The following is a 24,150-nucleotide window of genomic DNA, read 5'->3' on the forward strand; positions in this document are numbered from 1 at the left end:
CTGGGAACTCAACATCCAGGGGTATTCAATATTCAGGAAGGATAGAGAGAAAGGAAAAGGAGGTGGGGTAGCGTTGCTGGTTAAAGAGGAGATTAACGCAATAGTAAGGAAGGACATTAGCATGGATGATGTGGAATCTGTATGGGTAGAGCTGCGGAATACCAAAGGGCAGAAAACGCGAGTGGGAGTTGTGTACAGACCACCAAGCAGTAATAGTGAGGTTGGGGATGGCATCAAACAGGAAATTAGGGATGCGTGCAATAAAGGTACAGCAGTTATCATGGGTGATTTTAATCTACATATAGATTGGGCTAACCAAACTGGTAGCAATACAGTGGAGGAGGGTTTTCTGGAGTTTAAAAGGGATGGTTTTCCAGACCAATATGTCGAGGAACCAACTAGAGAGCTGGCCATCCTAGTCTGGGTGATGTGTAATGAGAGAGGATTAATTAGCAATCTTGTTGTGCGAGGCCCCTTGGGGAAGAGTGACCATAATATGGTAGAATTCTTCATTAAGATGGAAAGTGACACAGTTAACTCAGAGACTAGGGTCCTGAACTTAAAGAAAGGTAACTTCAATGGTATGAGGCATGAAATGGCTAGGATAGACTGGCGAATGATACTTAAAGGGTTGACAGTGGATAGGCAATGGCAGACATTTAAAGATCACATGGATGAACTTCAACAATTATACATCCCTATTTGGCGTAAAAATAAAACGGGGAAGGTGGCTCAACCGTGACTAACAAGGGAAATTAAGGATAGTGTTAAAACCAAGGAAGAGGCATATAAATTGGTCAGAAAAAGCAGCAAACCTGAGGACTGGGAGAAATTTAGAATTCAGCAGAGGGGGACAAAGGGTTTAATTAGGAGGGGGAAAATAGAGTATGAGAGGAAGCTTGCAGGGAACATAAAAACTGACTGCAAAAGCTTCTATATGTCAAGAGAAAAAGATTAGTGAAGACAAATGTCGGTCCCTTGCAGTCAGAATCAGGTGAATTTATAATGGGGAACAAAGAAATGGCAGACCAATTGAACAAATACTTTGGTTCTTTCTTCACTAAGGAAGACACAAATAACCTTCGGGAAATACTAGGGGACCAAGGGTCTTAAGAGAAGGAGGAACTGAAGGAAATCCTTATTAGTCAGGAAATTGTGTTAAAGAAATTGATGGGATTGAAGGCCGATAAATCCCCAGGGCCTGATAGTCTACATCCCAGAGTACGTAAGGAAGTGGCCCTAGAAACAGATGCATTGGTGGTCATTGTCTAACATTCTATAGACTCTGGATCAGTTCCTATGAATTGGAGGGTAGCTAATGTAATCCCACTTTTTACAAAAGTAGGGAGTGAGAAAACAGCGAATTATAGACCGGTTAGCCTGACATCGGTAGTGGGGAAAATGCTAGACTCAATTATTGAAGATGTAATAGCAGCGCATTTGGAAAGCAGTGACAGGATCGGTCCAAGTCAGCATGAATTTTTGAGGGTGTAACTAGTACAGTGGACAAAGGAGTACCAGTGGATGTGGTGTATTTGGACTTTCAAAAGACTTTTGACAAGGTCCCACACAAGAGATTAGTGTGCAAAATTAAAGCACATGGTATTGGGGGTAATATATTGACGTGGACAAAGAACTGGTTGGCAGACAGGAAGCAGAGAATAGGAATAAAAGGGTCCTTTTCAGAATGGCAGGAAGTGACTAGTGTGGTACCGCAAGGTTCAGTGCTGGGACCCCAGCTATTTACAATATATAATTAATGATTTGGATGAAGGAATTGAATGCAATATCTCCAAGTTGCATGGCGGTGTGAGCTGTGAGGAGGATGCTAAGAGGCTGCAGGGTGACTTGGACAGGTTAGGTGAGTGGCAGATGCAGTATAATGTAGATAAATTTGAGGTTATCCACTTTGGTGGCAAAAACAGGAAGGCAGAATATTATCTGAATGGTGACAGATTAGGAAAAGCGGAGGTGTAACGAGACCTGGGTGTCATGGTGCATCAGTCATTTAAAGTTGACATGCAGGTGCAGCAGGCGGTGAAGAAGGCAAATGGCATGTTGGCCTTCATAGCGAGAGGATTTGAGTATAAAAGCAGGGAGGTCTTACTGCAGTAATACAGGGCCTTGGTGAGGCCACACCTTGAATATTGTGTACAGATTTGGTCTCTTATCTGAGGAAGGACATTCTTACTATTGAGGGAGTGCAGCGAAGGTTCACCAGACTGATTCACGGGATGGCAAGGCTGACATGTGAAGAAAGACTGGATCGACTAAGCTTCTATTCACCGGAATTTAGAAGAATGAGAGGGGATCTCATAGAAACATCTAAAATTCTGACGGGATTGGACAGGTTCGATGCAGGAAGAACGTTCCCGATGTTGGGGAAGTCCAGAGCCAGGGATCACAGTCCAAGGATAAGGGGTTTGCCATTTACGAGCGAGATGAGGAGAAACTTCTGCACTCAGAATTGCGAACCTGTGGAATTCTCTACCACAGAAATTTGTTGAGGCCAGTTCGTTAAGATATATTCAAAAGGGAGTTAGATGTGGCCCTTACGGCTAAAGGGATCAAGGGTATGGAGAGAAAGCAGGAATGGGGTACTGATCATATTGAATGGTGATGCAGGCTCGAAGGGCAGAATGGCCTACTCCTGCACCTATTTTCCATGTTTCTATGTCCATCTCATAACTAAGACCGCCTATTTTCACCTCCACAACATTGCCTGTCTCCATCCCTGCCTCAGTTTATCTGCTGCTGAAACCCTTCATCCATACCTTTGTTAGGACTTGACTATTCAATACACTCCTAGCTGGCCTCCCACATTCTACCCCACAAGAACTTGAGGTCATCCAAAACTCAGCTACCCATGTCCTTACTCGCACCAAGTCCCATTCACCCATCACCCCTGTGCTCAGTGACCTAGTGGTTTACTGTTAAGCAATGCCTCGATATCAAAATTGTCATCTTGTTTTCAAATCCCTCCATAGCCTCGCTGTAATCTTCAGCCCCACCCCAGCCCAGAGTATCCACGCTCCTCAAATTCTGCCCTCTTGACCATCCCTGATTATAATCACTCAACCCTGGCCACTGCCTCGGCCCCAACCTCTGGAACTCCCTCCTTAAATCTCTCCACCTCCCTACCTTTCTTTCCTCCTTTAAGATGCTCCTTAAAACCTACCTCTTCGACTAAGCTTTTGGTCATCTGCTCTAATTTCTTCTTATGTGGCTCGGTGTCAAACTTTTGACATAACACTCCTGTGAAGCACCTTGGGACATTTAACAGGTTGAACCTCCCTTATCCAGAACCCTTGGGACCTGGCCTGTTCTGGAAAAGGGATTTTTCCGAACAAAGGGTGGTCACGTTAAATTGGATGGTGCAGGGACTGAGCAAGGGGATATCGGAGCTGGCTGGCTTGGGGCTAGGCGTGCGGTAGAGAGATCATGGGGGTGCGGGGTGGATCGCGGAGTCAGTTGAGTGATTGCAGGAGTTGACAGCGAGGAAGGACTTCAATTGGTTCATGTCGGACTTCTGCACATGCGTCACCCGGTAGACGGGGGGGGGGGGTTTCAGGACGAGGCAAGGGGGGGGGGTTTCAGGACGAGGCAAGGGGGGGGGGGGGGTTTCAGGACGAGGCAAGGGGGGGGGGGGGGTTTCAGGACGAGGCAAGGGGGGGGGGGGGGTTTCATGACGAGGCAAGGCGGGGGGGGTTTCAGGACGAGGCAAGGCAGGGGGGGGGGGTTTCAGGACGAGGCGGGGGGGGGTTTTCAGGACGAGGCGGGGGGGGGTTTTCAGGACGAGGCGGGGGGGGGTTTCAGGACGAAGCGGGGGGGGGGTTTCAGGACGAGGCGGGGGGGGGGGTTTCAGGACGAGGCGGGGGGGGGGGGGGGGGGGGGTTTCAGGACGAAGCGGGGGGGGGGGGGGGTTTCAGGACGAAGCGGGGGGGGGGGGGGTTTCAGGACGAGGCGGGGGGGGGGGTTTCAGGACGAGGCGGGGGGGGGGGGTTTCAGGACGAGGCGGGGGGGGGGGGGTTTCAGGACGAGGCGGGGGGGGGGGGGTTTCAGGACGAGGCGGGGAGGGGGGGTTTCAGGACGAGGCGGGGGGGAGGGGGGGGGGGGTTTCAGGACGAGGCGGCGGGGGGGGGTGGGGTTTCAGGACGAGGCGGGGGGGGGGGGGGTTTCAGGACGAGGCGGGGGGGGGGGTTTCAGGAGGAGGCAAGGTGGGGTGGGGGTTTCAGGACGAGGCAAGGTGGGGTGGGGGTTTCAGGACGAGGCAAGGTGGGGGCGGTTTCAGGACGAGGCAAGGGGGGTGGGGGGGGGGGTGTTCAAGGACGGGGTGGGGGTTGTTCAAGGACCGGGGGGGGGTTCATGGACGGGGGGGGGGGGTTGTTCAAGGACGGGGGGGGGGGGGGGGGGGGGGGGGGGGTGTTCAAGGACGGGGGGGGGGGGGGGGGGTCAAGGACGGGGGGGGGGGGGGGTCAAGGACGGGGGGGGGGGGGGGGGGGGTCAAGGACGGGGGGGGGGGGGGGGGGGTCAAGGACGGGGGGGGGGGGGGTGTTCAAGGACGGGGGGGTGGGGTGTTCAAGGACGGGGGGGGGTGTTCAAGGACGGGGGGGTGTTCAAGGACGGGGGGGGGGGGGTGTTCAAGGACGGGGCGGGGGTGTTCAAGGACGGGGGGGTGTTCAAGGACGGGGGGGGGGGGGGGGGGGGGGGGTGTGTTCAAGGACGGGGGGGGGGGGGGGGGGGTGTTCAAGGACGGGGGGGGGGGGGGGTGTTCAAGGACGGGGGGGGGGTGTTCAAGGACGGGGGGGGGGGGGGGGGTGTTCAAGGACGGGGGGGGGGGTGTTCAAGGACGGGGGGGGGGGGGTGTGTTCAAGGACGGGGGGGGGGGGGGGGGTGTTCAAGGACGGGGGGGGGTGTTCAAGGACGGGGGGGGGGTGTTCAAGGACGGGGGGGGGGTGTTCAAGGATGGGGGGGGGGGGGGGGGGGGGTTCAAGGACGGGGGGGGGGGGGGGGGGGTGTGTTCAAGGACGGGGCGGGGGTGTTCAAGGACGGGGGGGTGTTCAAGGACGGGGGGGGGGGGGGGGGGGTCAAGGGGGGGGGGGGGGTCAAGGACGGGGGGGGGGGGGGTGGTCAAGGACGGGGGGGGGGGGTGGTCAAGGACGGGGGGGGGGGGGGTGGTCAAGGACGGGGGGGGGGGGGGTGGTCAAGGACGGGGGGGGGGGTGTTCAAGGACGGGGGGGTGGGGTGTTCAAGGACGGGGGGGGGGGGGGGGGGTGTTCAAGGACGGGGGGGGGGGGGGGTGGTCAAGGACGGGGGGGGGGGGGGGGTGGTCAAGGACGGGGGGGGGGGGGTGGTCAAGGACGGGGGGGGGGGGGGTGTTCAAGGACGGGGGGGGGTGTTCAAGGACGGGGGGGGGGGGTGTTCAAGGACGGGGGGGGGGGGTGTTCAAGGACGGGGGGGGGTGGGGGGGTGTTCAAGGACGGGGGGGGGGGGGGGTGTTCAAGGACGGGGGGGGGGGGGGGGGGGGGGTGTTCAAGGACGGGGGGGGGGGGGGGGTGTTCAAGGACGGGGCGGGGGTGTTCAAGGACGGGGGGGTGTTCAAGGACGGGGGGGGGGGGGTGTTCAAGGACGGGGGGGGGGGGGGGGGTGTGTTCAAGGACCGGGGGGGGGGGGGTGTTCAAGGACGGGGGGGGGGGGGGGTGTTCAAGGACGGGGGGGGGGGGGGGATGTTCAAGGACGGTGGGGTGTTCAAGGACGGGGGGGGGGGGTGTTCAAGGACGGGGGGGGGGGTGTTCAAGGACGGGGGGGGGGGGGGGGGGTGTTCAAGGACGGGGGGGGGGGGGGGGGGGTTGTTCAAGGACGGGGGGGGGGGGGTGTTCAAGGACGGGGGGGGGGTGTTCAAGGACGGGGGGGGGGGGGGGGGGGGGGTGTTCAAGGACGGGGGGGGGGTGGACGGGGGGGGTGGACGGGTGTGTTCAAGGACGGGGGGGGGGGGGGGGTGTTCAAGGACGGGGGGGGGGGGGGGGGTGTTCAAGGACGGGGGGGGGGGGGGGTGTTCAAGGACGGGGGGGGGGGGGGGTGTGTTCAAGGACGGGGGGGGGGGGGGGTGTTCAAGGACGGGGGGGGGGGGGGTGTTCAAGGACGGGGGGGGGGGGGGGGTGTTCAAGGACGGGGGGGGGGGGGTGTTCAAGGACGGGGGGGGGGGGGGGGGTGTTCAAGGACGGTGGGGGGGGGGTGTGTTCAAGGACGGGGGGGGGGGGTGTTCAAGGACGGTGGGGGGGGGTGTTCAAGGACGGGGGGGGGTGATGTTCAAGGACGGGGGGGGGGGTGTTCAAGGACGGGGGGGGGGGGCGGGGGGTGTTCTGGACGGGGCGGGGGGAAGTGTTCTGGACGGGGGCGGGGGGGGGGATGTTCTGGACGGGGGCGGGGGGGGGGATGTTCTGGACGGGGGCGGGGGGGGATGTTCTGGACGGGGGGGGGGTGTTCAAGGACGGTGGGGGGGGGGGGTGTGTTCAAGGACGGGGGGGGGGGGGGGTGTTCAAGGACGGGGGGGGGGGTGTTCAAGGACGGGGGGGGGTGTTCAAGGACGGGGGGGGGGGGGGGTGTTCAAGGACGGGGGGGGGGGAGGTGTTCAAGGACGGGGCGGGGGTGTTCAAGGACGGGGGGGTGTTCAAGGACGGGGGGGGGGGGGGTGTTCAAGGACGGGGGGGGGGGGGTGTGTTCAAGGACTGGGGGGGGGGGGGGTGTTCAAGGATGGGGGGGGGGGTGTTCAAGGATGGGGGGGGGGTGTTCAAGGACGGGGGGGGGGGGGGGATGTTCAAGGACGGTGGGGTGTTCAAGGACGGGGGGGGGGGGGGTTGTTCAAGGACGGGGGGGGGGGGGGGGTCAAGGACGGGGGGGGGGGGTGGTCAAGGACGGGGGGGGGGTGGTCAAGGACGGGGGGGGGGGGGGGGTGTTCAAGGACGGGGGGGGGGGGGGGGTGTTCAAGGACGGGGCGGGGGTGTTCAAGGACGGGGGGGTGTTCAAGGACGGGGGGGGGGGGGGGGGGGGGTGTTCAAGGACGGGGGGGGGGGGGTGTTCAAGGACGGGGGGGGGGGGGGGGTGTTCAAGGACGGGGGGGGGGGGGGTGTTCAAGGACGGGGGGGGGGGGGGTGTTCAAGGACGGGGGGGGGGGGGGGTGTTCAAGGACGGGGGGGGGGGGGGGTGTTCAAGGACGGGGGGGGGGGGGGTGTTCAAGGACGGGGGGGGGGGGGTGTTCAAGGACGGGGGGGGGGGGGGGGGGTGTTCAAGGACGGTGGGGGGGGGGTGTGTTCAAGGACGGGGGGGGGGGTGTTCAAGGACGGTGGGGGGGGTGTTCAAGGACGGGGGGGGGTGATGTTCAAGGACGGGGGGGGGGGGTGTTCAAGGACGGGGGGGGGGCGGGGGGTGTTCTGGACGGGGCGGGGGGAAGTGTTCTGGACGGGGGCGGGGGGGGGGATGTTCTGGACGGGGGCGGGGGGGGGATGTTCTGGACGGGGGCGGGGGGGGATGTTCTGGACGGGGGCGGGGGGGGATGTTCTGGACGGGGGCAGGGGGAGGTGTTCTGGACGGGGGCAGGGGGCGGTGTTCTGGACGGGGGCAGGGGGCGGTGTTCTGGACGGGGGCAGGGGGCGGTGTTCTGGACGGGGGCAGGGGGCGGTGTTCTGGACGGGGACGGGTGTTCTGGACGGGGGCAGTGGGGGGGAGTGTTCTGGACGGGGGCAGTGGGGGGGAGTGTTCTGGACGGGGGCAGTGGGGGGGAGTGTTCTGGACGGGGGCAGTGGGGGGGGGGGGTGTTCTGGACAGGGGCAGTGGGGGGGTGTTCTGGACGGGGGCAGTGGGGGGGTGTTCTGGACGGGGGCAGTGGGGGGGTGTTCTGGACGGGGGCAGTGGGGGGGTGTTCTGGACGGGGGCAGGGGTGTTCTGGACGGGGGCAGGGTGGGGTGTTCTGGACGGGGGCAGGGTGGGGTGTTCTGGACGGGGGCATGGTGGGGTGTTCTGGACGGGGGCAGGGTGGGGTGTTCTGGACGGGGGCAGGGTGGGGTGTTCTGGACGGGGGCAGGGTGGGGTGTTCTGGACGGGGGCAGGGGGAGGTGTTCTGGACGGGGGCAGGGGGAGGTGTTCTGGATGGGGGCAGGGGGAGGTGTTCTGGATGGGGGCAGGGGGTGTTCTGGGCGGGGGCAGGGGGTGTTCTGGACGGGGAGGGGCACGGGGGGGTGGGTTGTTCTGGACGGGGGCAGCTGGGTTGTTCTGGACGGGGGCAGGTGGGGTGTTCTGGACGGGGGCAGCTGGGTTGTTCTGGACGGGGGCAGGTGGGGTGTTCTGGACGGGGGCAGGTGGGGTGTTCTGGACGGGGGCAGGTGGGGTGTTCTGGACGGGAGCAGGTGGGGTGTTCTGGACGGGGGCGGAGGGCTGTTCTGGCCGGGAGCAAGGGGGGGTGTTCTGGACGGTGGGGGGGGGGGGTGTTCTGGACGGGGGCGGGGGGGTGTTCTGGACGGGGGCAGGGGGGGTGTTCTGGACGGGGGCGGGGGGGGTGTTCTGCACGGGGCGGGGGGGGGGTGTTCTGGACGGGGGCGGGGGGGGGGGTGTTCTGGACGGGGGCAGGGGGGGTGTTCTGGACGGGGGGGGGGTGTTCTGGACGGGGGCAGGGGGGGGTGTTCTGGACGGGGGCAGGGGGGGGGTGTACTGGACGGGGGCAGGGGGGGGGTGTACTGGACGGGGGCAGGGGGGGGGGTGTACTGGACGGGGGCAGGGGGGGGGTGTACTGGACGGGGGCGGGGGGGGGGTGTACTGGACGGGGGCAGGGGGGGTGGTGTTCTGGACGGGGGCGGGTGTTCTGGACGGGGGCAGGGGGTGTTCTGAACGGGGGTGGGGGGGGTCGGCGGGTATTCTGGACGGGGGCAGGGGGTGTTCTGGACGTGGGCAAGGGGGGGGTGTTCTGGACGGGGGCGGGTGTTCTGGACGGGGGCAGGGGGATGTTCTGGACGGGGGCGGGGGGGGTGTTCTGGACGGGGGCGGGGGGGGTGTTCTGGACGGGGGCGGGGGGGGGGTGTTCTGGACGGGGGCGGGGGGGATGTTCTGGACAGGGACGGGGGCGGGGGGGTGTTCTGGACGGGGGCCGGGGGGGTTGTTCTGGACGGGGGCAGGGGAGGGTGTTCTGGACGGGGGCAGGGGAGGGCGTTCTGGACGGGGGCAGGGGAGGGCGTTCTGGACGGGGGCGTGGAGGGCGTTCTGGACGGGGGCAGGGGGGTATTCTGTATGGGGGCATTCTGTATGGGGGCGGGGGGGGTGTTCTGGACGGGGGCGGCGGGGTGTTCTGGACGGGGGGTGTGTGTGTTCTGGACGGGGGCGTTCTGGACGGGCACGGGGGGGTTCTGGACGGGCGGGCACGGGGGGGTTCTGGACGGGGGCGGGGAGGGTTCAGGACAGGGGTGGGGGGGAGTTTGGGACGGGGGCGGGGGGGAGAGTTTGGGACGGGGCAGGATGTTCTGGACGAGGGGGTGGGGGTTCTGGACGAGGGGGTGGGGGGTTCTGGACGAGGGGGTGGGTGTTCTGGACGAGGGGGTGGGGGGGGTGGGTGTTCTGGACGAGGGGGTGGGGGGGGTGGGTGTTCTGGACGAGGGGGTGGTGGGTGTTCTGGTCGAGTGGGGAGGTGGGTGTTCTGGACAATGAGTGTTCTGGATAAAGGAGGTTCAACCTGTACTATGTTAAAGGGTCTATATAAAGTCAAGTTGTTATTTTACTACATTAAAAGCACTATATAAATACAAGTTGTGATAGTTGTTCAGTTGCAGGCCAGTGTCTCTATTGACAGACCTCGGCCTCTTCACACAAAGGTTAGTAGAAATCTAGAATGTTCTCCCCAAAAACGTTGTTGGGCGGGGTGTCAATTGAAAAATTCAAAACTGAGATTGTTAGATTTTGTTAGGCCAGGGTATGAAAAGTTTACAGAACCTTGTTGGATAGATGTTAAGATACACATCAGCCCTGATCTAACATCTGTGGAGAGAGAAACGGTTAACGTTTCGAGTCCATGACCCTTGACCTGAATCGTTAACTCTGTTTCTCTCCACAGATGCTGCCTGACCCGCTGAGTATTTCCAGCACTTTGTCTTTATTTCAGATTCCAGCATCCGCAGTATTTTGCTTTTGTAGCCGATGTTCCCTTTATTGGGCAGAGCCCGGACGCGGGGGCCGGCGGAGTGCCTTTATTGACAGACCCCGGACCGGGTGTTACTTCATTGATTGATGTCAGGTTGGGTTCCGGGCCTGTTTATCTGTAGGCCCCAAAGCCGGGCTGTGACGGAGGAGCAGTAATGGCGCCACTGGCCGACCAGCCAGCCAGTCGGGCCCTACCTGAATCCTGCGATGCCTCCGCCTTCAGCAGCAACAACAGCCACAAGCCGAACCGCACCATCCTCCTTCCGCGAATGACTCAGCGGCCCGGCTCCGGAGCGGCGCGCGCGCAGGCGCACTCAGCTGTTCCGGCCCAAACGCACAATGCTGTGCCGTGCCGCGCCGCCGCGCACGTCAGAGACGACCGCTGACGTCATTCCAGAGCAGGCGCCGCCCCCTTTCGTTGCCTGGAGCTGCGACTGGTGGCCAACGCACACCCCTTTCTGTAGCTTCCACATTCCGAGGCCGTGCTGCTCCGTGAGGCTGGCCACTGCCACCTTCCTTACGCAGCGTTACCAAGTGTGCAACATTTGTAGAGCCACCATCCGGGATCAAAGTACCCTGGACCAGGTCTGTGAATAAAAGGGGCCCAAGCGAGTGTTGGGTCTGTGAATAAAAGGTACGCAGGCGAGTGTTGCGTCTGTGAATAAAAGGGACCAGACGAGTGTTAGATCTGTGAATAAAAGGGACCCAGACCCGGGTCAGGTCTATGAACAAAAGGGACCCAGTCACCCAGGTTGGTCTTGGTTTTGTGAATAAAGAGACTCAGACACAGGCTAGTTCTTTGAATAAAGGGAACAGGCTTGGGTCAGCTCTGTGATTAAAGGGATCCAGGCCGGAGTTGAATCTGAATAAAGGGACCCAAGCCCATCGCGAGCCTGAATAAAAGTACCGGGGTCCGTGTTTGGGGTATGTGAATAAAGGGATCCAGTCCCAGGTATGGGGTCTGAGAATAAAGTGACTCCAGCCCGGATCTGGAATGTGTGAATAAAGGGACCGTGACTTGTGTCTGTAGATGAGGAGAATTAAATATTAATCACCCAGACTCTGCAGAGAAGAACCTGGGAGAAAAATCATAGGGGTATTCAAAAAAGTTGTGAGGTTTTTTTCATTTTCATTGAACATTTTTATTTTAGTTATAAAGATATTGTAGATATTTGACTGGATGGAGAGTTAGAGGCAGGAGGTCATGTGATGAAACAAGAGTCCGGAACCCTAGCCAGGTGTAGAGGAGTTGATAGGTCAACACAAGCTTACATTTATTCCTGTTCTCCCAAAGTGACCGTTTGCAAGAGGTTTCCCCCTTTTTATAGTCATTTAATTTCCCTATATGGTCACATCTGTGACTTTTACAGTTCACAAGTCCTCAAGTTTGAACTTGTTACCCTTAGGTCACTGAATTTAACTTTGTTGGGCATCTTTCTAGGTCATCCAACTGATTGCTGAGCATAGGACTGAAAGAGCCTCATCCCTTTCAAGATCCTGTACCATTGTCTTTGTCATCCTTTTAGACAGTGGTCAAATATCTTTCATACAATCTTAGAAGTTTACAGTACGGAAGGAGGCCATTTCAGCCCATCGTGTCCGCAACGACCAACAAGAGGCTATCCAGCCTAATCCCAGTTTCCAGCTCTAGGTCCGTAACTGTGGAAATATCAGAAAGGTTTAAGAAGTTAGTTCAGACCTGAGGTCTAAAAAACTAACAAGCTCTCTTGCACAAAAAAACAAGCAGCCGTTAACCTCAGGGTCAATGAGATAAGGGATGAGGTAGAGTTGTAACCATCAGGGAAAGTCACGAAATAATAAAGCCAAATGCCAATTAACAAAGCTCCAGCAACTGCTAACGACCGAACAAAAGGTCAGGCTAGAAATAACAAATTGAAGACCAATGGATAGGAGGGAGTCACCCACCATCACAGGGCCAGCTGTAGCCACAGCAGGGGGATGATAAGAAAGATTCCAGAGATCAAATTAATGGTCGCACACTGGAAGGGAGACTCTCAACTTGGTATTAACTTTTGTAGGCAGAGACAAGTTGAAATACCAGCAGAATGTCTCTGTATCTTGTAGAAACAAGCAAGCAATTAGTGGCAACCTATATGTGAACAAAGGGGCAAAAAAGGTATAAAAATGGACACATTGGGACAGTCCGTAACGAGAACCCGGGACTAACACTCGACAGAAGCAGGGAGCGACCCTTGAAGGAACAGTGTCGGACCGGATTGATCACCCGGGACATATTGGGTACTATAAGAGTGTGTAGAGTTAAACAGACTTGAGTCAAACAGAATATTTGAACAGAGTTAGTATCTGTGGCAAAGAACACCCTTTGGAATGCCTTGTTTGCAGGATTGAACAGTGTTCAACAGAGTTGAGTTAAAACAGAGTTGAGCAGAGTTAGTATTTGGAGTGGAAAGGAACACCCTTTGGAACGCCTTTCTGCAGAGTTAAATTGGGTATAAATAGTAAGTCTTATACTTTTCCTGTATTAAACGAACATTAACGATACTGTCATTTGTCTAGTGTGTAATTTGGTAGTTAACTCAGGAACCGTCGCAGGCACATGATTAGTGAAATTGCTGTTTGCGCAACAGTAACACTGCAGGTTACGGCACTTCAAGTGCACATCCAAGTACTTTTTAAATGTGGTGAGGGTTTCTGCCTTTACCACCCTTTCAGGCAGTGAGTTCCAGACCCCCACAAGACTCTGCGTGAAGACATTTCCCCTCAAATCCCCTCTAAACCTGTTGTGCATCTGTATAGAATGCAATCCCATGTTCCACCACCAGAGAGCGCATCCCCTGTAGTCCAATGGGATCCCAGCGTCCCTTGGGAGCACTGTATATAAGCCGGCCCCTGAGGCCTGTTACTCTGGAGTGTCTTAATAAAGACTGAGGTCACTGTTACTTTAACCTCCCTGTGTGTAGTCTCATCTGTGTTAGGAACACAACAACTGGCGACGAGTACACGAATCCAACGCAAAGATGCAGCAAACTGTGGGCATCTTGGAGAAGTTCTCGGAGGGTGAGGACTTGGAAGCCTATGTCGAATGGCTAGACCAGTACTTTATAGCCAACGAGTTGGACGGAGAAGGAAGCGCTGCAAAAAGGAGAGCAGTTCTCCTCACGGTCTGCGGGGCACCGACCTACAGCCTCATGAAGAATCTTCTGGCTCCGGTGAAACCCACAGATAAGTCGGATGAGGAGCTTTGTACACTGGTTCAGGAGCATCTTAACCCGAGGGAGAGCGTACTGATGGCGAGGTATCAGTTCAATACGTACCAGCGATCTGAAGGTCAGGAAGTGGCAAGCTAGGTCACCGAGCTAAGGCGACTTGCAGGACAATGTGAGTTTGATGGCTACCTGGAGAAAAGAGAATTTTTTTGGACTGGGCATTGGCCACGAGACCATCCTATGAAAACTTTTGACTGTAGAGACACCGACCCTCAGTAAGGCCATTGCGATAGAACAGGCGTTTATGTCCACCAGTGATAACACCAAACAAATCTCTCAGCACACAAGTGCTAGCAATGTTCATAAATTAACTGGAACTGTGTTTGCGAGCAAAAATGTACAGGGCAGAAACCACGAGTCTGCAACTGCCAGCAGGCCTCAGATGACTCAGAGTTTGCAACAAAGGATGAATGCAAGTCAATTCACACCTTCTTGGCGTTGTGGAGGCTTCCATTTAGCCTATTCATGCCACTTCAAAGGGTATGTTTGCAATAGCTGTGGAACAATGGGGCACCTCCCAACGAGCTGCAAGCTCTGCAAAACCTGCTCACCACCATGTGACAGAGGAAGATCGGTCCATGGTACATCAAAGCAATTTTGAGCCTCAGATGCTGATGTACACGGGGTGCACACATTTTCGACGAAATGTCCACCTATAATGCTAAACGTAAAATTGAATGGCTTACCTGTAGCCTTGGAACTGGACACTGGCGCTAGCCAATCCATCATGAGTAAAAAGATGTTTGAGATACTGTGGTGCAACAAGGCATTCAGACCAGCCCTGAGCCCCATCCACACGAAACTGAGAACGTACACCAAAGAGCTTATCATTGTTCAGGGCAGCACCATGGTCAAGGTCACCTACGAGGGCACGGTGCACGAACTGCCACTCTGGATTGTCCCGGGCGATGGCCCCACACTGCTTGGAAGGAGCTGGCTGGGCAAAATCTGTTGGAATTGGGATGACATCAGAGCGCTATCACATGTCGATGAGGCTTCATGTACCCAGGTTCTTAACAAATTTCCTTCCATTTTTGAGCCAGGCATTGGAAACTTTTCCGGGGTGAAGGTGCGGATCCACTTGGTCCCAGAAGCACGACCCATTCACCACAAGGCGCGAGCAATGCCTCACATGATGAAGGAGACAGTGGAAATCGAGCTGGACAGGCTGCAACGCAAGGGCATCATCTCCCCAGTGGAATTCAACGAGTGGGCCAGCCCGATTGTTCCAAATATTCAAAAGTGATCGTTTCTCGCTCTAGGATCAATACCCGCTACCTAAGACAGACGACCTATTTGCGACACTGGCAGCAGGCAAGACGTTCACCAAGTTCAACCTGACTTCGGCCTACATGATGCAGAAGTTGGAGGAGTCTTCGAAGGGCCCACCTGCATCAACACGCACAAGGGACTGTTCATCTACAACAGATGCCCGTTTGGAATTTGGTCGGCTGCAGCGATCTTCCAGAGAAACATGGAGAGCCTACTCGGTACCACGCACGGTGGTTTTACAGGACGACGTATTGGTCACGGATCGGGACACCGTCGAGCACCTACAAAACCTGGAGAAGGTCCTCCAGCGGCTGAAGAGGTCAAAATGCGTCTTCATGCAACAGAAGTGAAGTTTTTGGGGAGAAAGATCGCGACGGATGGCATTCGGCCCACAGATGCCAAGACAGAGGCTATCAGGATCACGCCCAGTCCACAGAACGGCACGGAAAGCACCCTCTTAGAGTTCCTACATGTGTTACTGTGTAAAGGTGAGGACTGGGTATGGGGAAAAAAACCAAGTAATTCCTTTTGAGAAAGCCAGAAACATTTTATGCTCCAACAAGCTGCATGTATTGTATAACCCATGTAAAAGACTTGTGCTAGCATGTGATGCGTCGTCGTACGGAGTCGAGTGTGTATTACAACAAGCTAATGTTGCGGGGAAATTGCAACCTGTCGCCTATGCTTCCAGGAGCTTGTCTAAGGCTGAGAGGGCCGACAGCATGATTGAGAAAGAGGCATTAGCGTGTGTGTTCGGTAGCAGTTTGGCCTCAAATTTGAGCTGGAAACCGATCACAAGCCCCTCATATCCCTGTTCGCTGAAAACAAGGGGATAAATACTAATGCCTCAGCCCGCTTACAAAGGTGGGCACTCGCACTATCAGCATATAACTATACCATCTGCCACAGGCCAGGCACCGAGAACTGTGCGGATGCTCTCAGTCGGCTACCATTGCCCACCACGGGGGTGGAAATGGCGCAGCCTGCAAACTTGTTGATGGCAGCGCAGCCCGCAGATTTGTTGATGGTCATGGAAGCTTTGAAAATGATAAATCACCTGTCACAGCCTGCCAGATTAGGACTTGGACCAGCCAAGATCCTCTGCTGTCCTGAGTAAAAAAAACTGTGTACTGCAGGGGAGCTGGGCCAGCATCCCCCGTTGAAATGCAAGAGCTAATCAAGCCGTTCCAGCAGCGAAATGAAGACTGCCTGTTGTGGGGTAACCACATAGTGCTACCCAAAAAAGGGAGGGAGACGTTCATCTCAGATCTCCGCAGCACACACCCGGGTATAGTAATGATGAAAGGGATAGCCAGATCCCACGTGTGGTGGCCTGGTATCGACTCTGACTTAGAGTCCTGTGTACGGCAATGCACAGTTGAGCAACACGCCCAGAGAGGCACCACTAAGTTTGTGGTCCTTATTGTGTTCCTAACACAGATGAGACTGCACACCGGGAGGTTAAAGTAACAGTGACCTCAGTCTTTATTAAGACACTCCAGAGTGAGGAACAGGCCATAGGGGCCGGCTTATATGCAGTGCTCCCAAGGGATGCTGGGATCCCCTGGGACTTCAGGGGATGTGCTCCCTGGTGGCAGAACATGGGAGTGCATGCTTTACAGATATACAACAGTCCTGGCCCTCCAGACCATGGTCGAGGATCCGTATTGACTATGCGGGCCCGTTTCGCGGTAAAATATTCCTGGTGGTGGTGGATGCTTTTTCAAAATGGATTGAATATGAAATAATGTCGGGAAGCACTGGCACTGCCACCATTGAAAGCCTGAGGGCCATGTTTGCCACCCACGGCCTGACATACTGGTCAGTGACAACGGGCCATGTTTCACCAGTGCCGAATTTAAAGAATTCATGACACGCAATGGAATCAAACATGTCATCTCGGCCCCGTTTAAACCAGCCTCCAATGGGCAGGCAGAGTGGGCAGTACAAACCATCAACAGAGTCTAAAACGAGTCACAGAAGGCTCACTTCAAATCCGCCTGTCCTGAGTACTGCTCAGCTACCGCACGAGACCCCACTTGCTCATAGGGGTGCCCCCGGCTGAGCTACTCATGAAAAGGACACTTAAAACCAGACTCTCGCTGGTTCACCCCAACCTGCATGATCAGGTAGAGAGCAGGCGGCAGCAACAAAATGTAAATGATGGTCGCGCCACTGTGTCACGGGAAATTGACCTGAATGATCCTGTGTATGTGCTAAACTATGGACATGGTCCCAAGTGGATCGCGGACACGGTGATAGCTAAAGAAGGGAGTAGGGTGTTTGTAGTCAAACTAGACATGGACAAATTTGCAGAAAGCACCTGGACCAAATGAGGCTGCGGTTCACAGACTGCCCTGAACAATCCACAGCAGACACCACCTTTTTCGAGCCCACAACACACACCCAAAGGATCAACGACACCACGCCGGACCAGGAAATCGAATGTATACCACCCAACAGCCCAGCAAGGCCAGGCTGACCCAGCAGTCCTGCAGGGCCAACAACACGCCAGCCTAGCGAGGGCACAGCCAACACACCAGAATAGACATTTGTACCGAGGCGGTCCACCAGGCTCGAAAGAAAGGCTCCCGACCGCCTCACCTTGTACATAGTTTTCACTTTGACTTTAGGGGGGGGGGAGTGATGTTGTGTATCTGTAAAGCATGCACTCCCATGTTCCGCCACCAGGGAACGCATCCCCTATAGTCCCGAGGGATCCCAGCATCCCTTGGGAGCACTGTATATAAGCCGGCCCCTAAGGCCTGTTACTCACTCTGGAGTGTCTTAATAAAGACTGAGGTCACTGTTACTTTAACTTCCCTGTGTGCAGTCTCATCAACACAACAAAACCTTCTAAAAGGCTTTTGACAAGGTCCCACACAAGAGATTGGTGTGCAAAATTAAAGCATATGGTATTGAGGATAATGTACCGACGTGGATAGAGAACTGGTTGGCAGACAGAAAGCAGAGAGTCGGGATTAACGGGTCCTTTTCAGAATGGCAGGCAGTGACTAGTGGAGTGCCACAGGGCTCAGTGCTGGGACCCCAGCTCTTTTCAATATACATTAATGATTTAGATGAAGGAATTGAATGTAATATCTCCAAGTTTTCAGATGACACTAAACTGGGTGGCGGTGTGAGCTGTTAGGAGGACGCTAAGAAGCTGCAAGGTGACTTGGACAGGTTAGGTGAGTGGGCAAATGCATAGCAGATGCAGTATAATGTGGATAAAAGTGAGGTTATGCATTTTGAGGACAAAAACACAAAGGCAGAATATTATTTGAATGGCGGCAGATTAGGAAAAGGGGAGGTGCAACGAAACCTGGGTGTCATGGTGCATCAGTCATTGGAAGTTGGCATACAAGTACAGCAGGCGGTGAAGAAGGCAAATGGTATGTTGGCCTTCATAGCTAGGGGATTTGAGTATAGGAGCAGGGAGGTCTTACTGCAGTTGTACAGGGCCTTGGTGGCCTAACCTGGAATATTGTGTTCAGTTTTGGGCTCCTAATCTGAGGAAGGACGTTCTTGCTATTGAGGGAGTACAGCGAAGGTTCACCAGACTAATTTCCGGGATGGCTGGATTGACATATGAGGAGAGACTGGATCAACTGGGCCTGTATTCACTGAAGTTTAGAAGGATGAGAGGGGATCTCATAGAAACATATAAAATTCTGACGGGACTGGACAGGTTAGATGCAGGAAGAATGTTCCCGATGTTGGGGAAGTCCAGAACCAGGGGACACAGTCTAAGGATAAGGGGTAAGCCATTTAGGACTGAGATGAGGAGAGTTGTTAACCTGTGGAATTCCCTTCCGCAAGAGTTGTTGATGCCAGTTGATTGGATATATTCAAGAGGCAGTTAGATATGGCGCTTACAGCTAAAGAGATCAAGAGGTATGGAGAGAAAGCAGGAAAGGGGTACTGAGGTGAATGATCAGCCATGATCTTATTGAATGGTGGTGTAGGCTCGAAGGGCCGAATGGCCTACTCCTGCACCTATTTTCTATGTTTCTATGTTACCAATTACTTTGAATTTATGCCCCCTGGTTGTTGACTTCTCTGCTAAGGTAAATAGGCCTTTTCTATCCACTATATCTAGGCCCCTCATAATTTTATATACCTCAATGAGGTCTCCCTCAGCCTCCTCTGTTTCAAGGAAAACAAACCCAGCCTATCCAATCTGCCCTCATAGCTAAGATTCTCCACTCCCGACAACATCCTCGTAAATTTCCTCTGTCGGCTGATTGCCAGATCGGGCCAACAATTATGACTGCAGGTTCGGCTGGGCCGCCAACAGGCAGCCTAGTAGCCCCTCGTGGGTGCGAGGCCGCTGGCCCATCCGAAACCCTCCCTGGTGGCCCAGTGTTTGCGACTAAAGTGGCTGCAGAGTTCGCAGTGACCCTCCCCTTTAACTGATGGGGAGGGATGTTGTGACGCGCCAGCGCGATGACGTCATCAACGCAGTACTAATGACTTGCAGCATCGGCCAATCCATCCCACCCCCACTTCCGTCCCGCTAGCGACGGCCACTCCGCCTAGCCCCCAATTCTGCCCCAATAATGAGGCCACTTCCGTCCCGCTTCAAAAAAAAGCACGAAGTGCTGAATTTCTCCAGTTTGGCCGCTCCATGCATTGGGGTGGCCAGGACACTTCAAAAGCGGTAGGTCTGACTCATTTCAGGCGATGGGCAATTTCGGCCCCTTCATATTTCCACCTTTTACACTGGGACTCTGGCCCTGCCCATCTTCTGGTGAAATCCTCATTCATGCCTTTGTCACTTCCCGACTCGGTTACGCCAACGATTTTCCAGCTGGCCTTACATTCTTTATCCTCTGTAAACTTCAGCTCATCCAAAACTCTGTTGCTCTTATCCCATCTTGCACCAATTACTCCTCAGCCAGCCTCACTGCACTCTGGAATTGTTCCTGTAGACTGGAAGAAAGCTAATGTTGTCCCCATCTTTATAGAGAGGGACATATTAGGGACACCCAACGTGGCTTCATAAAAAGGTCATGTTTTACAAATCTAATTGTATTTTTTGACAAAGTTACAAAGTTGCTGGATGAGGGAAGCCCTGCAGATATTGTCTACCTAGACATCCAAAAAACTTTTGATAAGATATCGCACAAGAGGCTTCTCTATAAGATTGAAGCCTCTGGTATTAATGGTAATATATTGAGCTGGATTAAGAACTGGCTGGCAGGACATAGGCATAAAGTAGTTACAGATGGATTTGGATCTGTTTGGAAACTGGTCACCAGTTGTGTTCTGCAAGGATCGGTGCAGGACCATTTACTATACTATTTTTATTAATGATCTGGATGTAGGTATTGGTGGCATGATCTGCAAATTTGCAGATTATACTAAGATCTGTGCAGACTGTAGCCGATGCTCGCCTGCTTCAGGTGGATCTTAATATGTTGGGAGATTGGACTTATGACTAGCAAATGATGTATCACTCGGATAAGTGCAGTGTTATGCATGTGGGTAGAGCGAATGCCCAACATTCATACACCGTTCAGGGAAAAGCATTAAAGAAGGTGGAGATAGAAAGAGATTTGGGCATTCTAGTGCATACATCTCTAAAGGCAAATAGGGTGTTGGGGTGTAGCCATAGGATAATTGAGTACAAGGCGAGGCGTACTATTTTGTTCTTGTAAAAGACCTTGATCAGGCCACACTTGGAATACTGTGTCCAGTTTTGGTCTCCAAACATGGTGGGTGATATTGAGACTTTGGAAAGGGGGCAGAGGAACACCACTAGACTAATTACCAGTTTAAAGCATCTTAGTTATCAAGATATGCTAAAATATTTGGGACTCTACACTTTAGAGAAGTGTAGACTTGAAGGTGATCTGATTGAGGTTTATAAGATAATGGAGGGATTAGATTGTGTTCCGTTTGACAGTTTGTTTCAATTAAACAGGTTAAGGAGGACCAGAGGTCACAAATTTAAGTTGTACAAGGGCAGATCTAGGTTAGATGTCAGGAATAGTGGACCTCTTGAACAGGCTGCCGTTTCGTGTGGTGGATGCTGATTCGTTGAATTCATTCAAGCGAGAGCTGGACCTGTTTCTGGCTTGGACGGAGATCACCTTTTACAGAAGGTAGATACTGCAGGGCACTCAGGGCCAGAGTGATCTCCTGGACTAGTTTCGATCGCCTAAATGGGTCGGGGTGGAATTTTTCTCCAAATTGCCCTGGGTTTTTGCCTCTCACATAGTTTCGGGTGGGTTGGCGAATATTTATTGTGATACACAAGGTATCACAATTATGTGGGACAGGCTCGATGGACCAGAGGGTCTTTAGCTGCCCGTTATTGCTCATATGTTCGTAGAGAACTATTCACCACTCAATTAACCACTACTTTGTGTTTTCTATTTTTAGCGAGCATCTGGTCTATGCTACCACAGTGCCTTTAATATTGTGCACTTTATTTTATCAACAAGCTATCCTCATGTAGCTCTTCTTAAATATTGTTACACTGGCAATCCTTCAGTCATCTAACACAACTTCGATATCTAAAGATGTTTGAAAAATTGTGAACAGAACCACTATTACTTACTCTCTGATATCTCAGCATTTTAGACTACATACCAGTGGGACTTTTTGCATTTTGAATTCCACCAACTTTTTCAGTACTACTTCCTTGTGTATAGTTACACTATCTGATTGTTGCATTTCCTCCAAATGTATCCTTTTTATCCTCTTCTGCAAAAACTAAGGTACAGAACTAATTTAGTATATCCACCATTCCCCTTCCTTTATTAGCTCTAGATTTGTCAAGTGCCTCTTTTTTAAGTCTTATTTTAATTCTCATTTCTCTACTCGTCCAAGGAGCTATTTTGCTTATGGAAATATGTCTGGCTTGCACTGTCATCATCCCCAATTTCCAGTTGTTTGTGCTCAGTCTTATTTGGCAATTTTTCTTTCAAGTTTATCTCAGCTAATTTCCTTTTTATCATGAAATTAAAACAGAAAATGCTGGAAATACTTTGCAGGTCAGGCAGCATCTGTGGAGAGAGAAACCGAGTTAATGTTTCAGTTCGATGACCTTTAGTCAAAGCTGGAAAAAGGTAGAGATGTAACAGGTTTTAAGCAAATACAGGGGCAGGGAAAGGGTGGGGGGGGGGGGGAAGAACAAAAGGGAAGATCTGTGATAGGGTGTTAGGCAGGAGGGATTAAATGATAAAAGGGATGATGGTACAAGGCGAAAGCAGATGGCAATGGGGCAACTGTATAAAGAAACAAAAGTTGGATCTAGAAGAGGTGTAAATGGGAATATGAGAATCATCACCAACACGCAGGTGTCCGAAAAAATGGGAGCAGAGGTTATGATCTGAAATTGTTGAACTCAGTGTTGAGTCTGGAAGGCTGCAAAGTGCCTAATAGGAAGATGAGATGCTGTTCCTCGAGCTTACATTGAGCATTATTGGAACAGTGTCGGAGGCCGAGGACAGAGAGAATGGGGCGGAGAATTCCCTCGGGGTCATGCTTGCGGCCCAAACGGAAGAATTCCACAAATGGTGACCCAATCTGCGTTTGGTCTCCTAAATGTAGAGGAGACCACATCGTTAGCAGCAAGTACAGTATACTAAATTCGAAGAAGTACAAGTAAATTGCTGTTTCATTTGGAAGGAGTCTTTGGGGCCTTGGACTGTTGGAATCAACTTTTCTTCTAGTCGAGTACATTTGTCTTTCACTGTACCTTCTTTTCGATATTTATATTAGACGCATTTATGATACAGTCACTATTTGCTAGATGTTCCTTTATCCTTGCATGACCTACTTGCCCCACTACATATCCTAGAAATAGATCTGAGCACCGCCTCTTGCCTTCTCTGTTGTTGAACGAAAGACAATTTGCCTTTAATGTAGAAAAATGTCTGAAGGTATTTCACTGAGGTGTCCATTTTCATACAAAATTGGATGTTGAGACAAAGAAGGCAATATTAGGAGGGGTGACCAACAGCTTGAGCAAAGAGGTGTGTTTTAAGAGGTTCTTAAAGGCAGAGTGGTAGGTGGTGAAGAGATGGAGAAGTTTAAAGAGGTTATTCCATAACATGGGCCTAGATGTCTGAAGACATAGCTGCCAATGGTGGGATGGAACAAGGTGGGAATTCACAAAAGGCCACAGTCAGAGGAATGGAGATTTATGGGGAAGGTGGCGGCAGGGTGGTGTTAGGGGTGTTGCAGAGACACACAGGCGCGGGCGTGTGTGTCGATACCTTTGACGGTTACCATTTGCAAGCTCCCAAGTTGAACCTGGCACCAACCTCCCTGTCATGGGGAGGCCATGTGCCAGCAGACACAGCGATGGTGGCTTTGAAAAGGGTCATTGGTAAGCCTCTTACCCCGAGCGTGTTCACACTCCTTGGTGCCTTCTGTCCTGATGGGTTCCCTGTGCTCAGCTTGTGCAACACAGGCACACAGAGATACACGCACACACACAGCGTGTCGTGTCACACACTCGTTGTTCATGGTGTTTGCACGGTTGTGCGCAGCAAGGTGGGGGCTTCCTTTTGACTTTTTTGTTTGGTTCACTGTTCAGTCGCTCCATGCCTGACTGATTTGTTGGCCCCAAGTTTCGGTTCAGATACCTGGTTGATCCTGTTAGTAGCATATGCTTGTCTCAAAGATTAAGCCATGCATATCTAAGTATACACGGCCAGCAGTGCAAGTCTCCAGTTGTCTTGGTTAACCCTTGCCACTGGATAAAGACCTAGCTCTGTCAAGCCCATGGTGGCCGATGTGCAACGGTTACCACACGTTAAAAAAATCCACGCATCTTCCACCTCCTCAATTGGAGTTCAGGACTGGAACATCGGGTCCTTCATTGAAACATTTGTAAACTCGTGGAAGCAAGTCATCCTCATCCAAGGGACCGCCTATGATGATGAGGGCTGGGGGATGTTGCAGAGATAGAGATGAGCAAGGAGGATTTTAACACGGGGATGAGAATTGTAAATTGGAGGCGTTGGGGGACTGGGAGCCATAGTAGGTCAGCAAGGACAGGGTGATGGGATAGGCTAATGACTTGTCACAGGATTGGATATTGGCAGTAGAGTTTTGGATGAAGTGAAGTCTATGGAGGGTAGATAACGGGAGGGTGGAAAATGGGAGGCTGGCCAGGTGGGCATTGGAATAGTCAAATCTGGAGGTGGCAAAGGCATGCATGAGGGTTTCAACAACAAATAGGCTGAGGCAGGGGAAGCGATAGGCGGGTGATGTTATAAGGATGGAAGTAGCCAATCTAGGTGATATAGAGTATATGGGGTCAGAAGCTCAGCTCGGGGCAGAATAGGACTTTGAGATTATGAACAATTAAACAGTGGGAAGATTGAAGCTATTGTGCATGGGGTTTCTGCCACAAACTCCTTACTCGATTTACCTAAGGCAATGGCTGGGGAGGGGGATGATAGCTTCAGTCTTCCCAATGTTTAACTGG

At 53.8% G+C, this 24,150-nt stretch overlaps 1 protein-coding gene across 2 annotated transcripts in view; it reads right to left on the reverse strand.

Moving 5' to 3' along the window:
* The window catches only part of saraf (store-operated calcium entry-associated regulatory factor), a 53,708-nt gene extending 43,176 nt beyond the window's left edge, over window positions 1–10,532 (reverse strand). The window contains exon 1 of one of the 2 annotated variants that reach the window (XM_070899281.1): window positions 10,375–10,532. In XM_070899281.1, coding sequence (XP_070755382.1) covers window positions 10,375–10,435 — 61 coding nt within the window. In that variant the 5' untranslated portion in view covers window positions 10,436–10,532. The remainder of the gene's footprint in view (window positions 1–10,374) is intronic. The other variant, XM_070899363.1, reaches the window with a different exon arrangement.
* Between the last annotated feature and the right edge of the window lie 13,618 nt (window positions 10,533–24,150).

Source organism: Pristiophorus japonicus, chromosome 1 (assembly GCF_044704955.1).
Source record: "Pristiophorus japonicus isolate sPriJap1 chromosome 1, sPriJap1.hap1, whole genome shotgun sequence".
Lineage (NCBI taxonomy): Eukaryota > Metazoa > Chordata > Chondrichthyes > Pristiophoridae > Pristiophorus > Pristiophorus japonicus.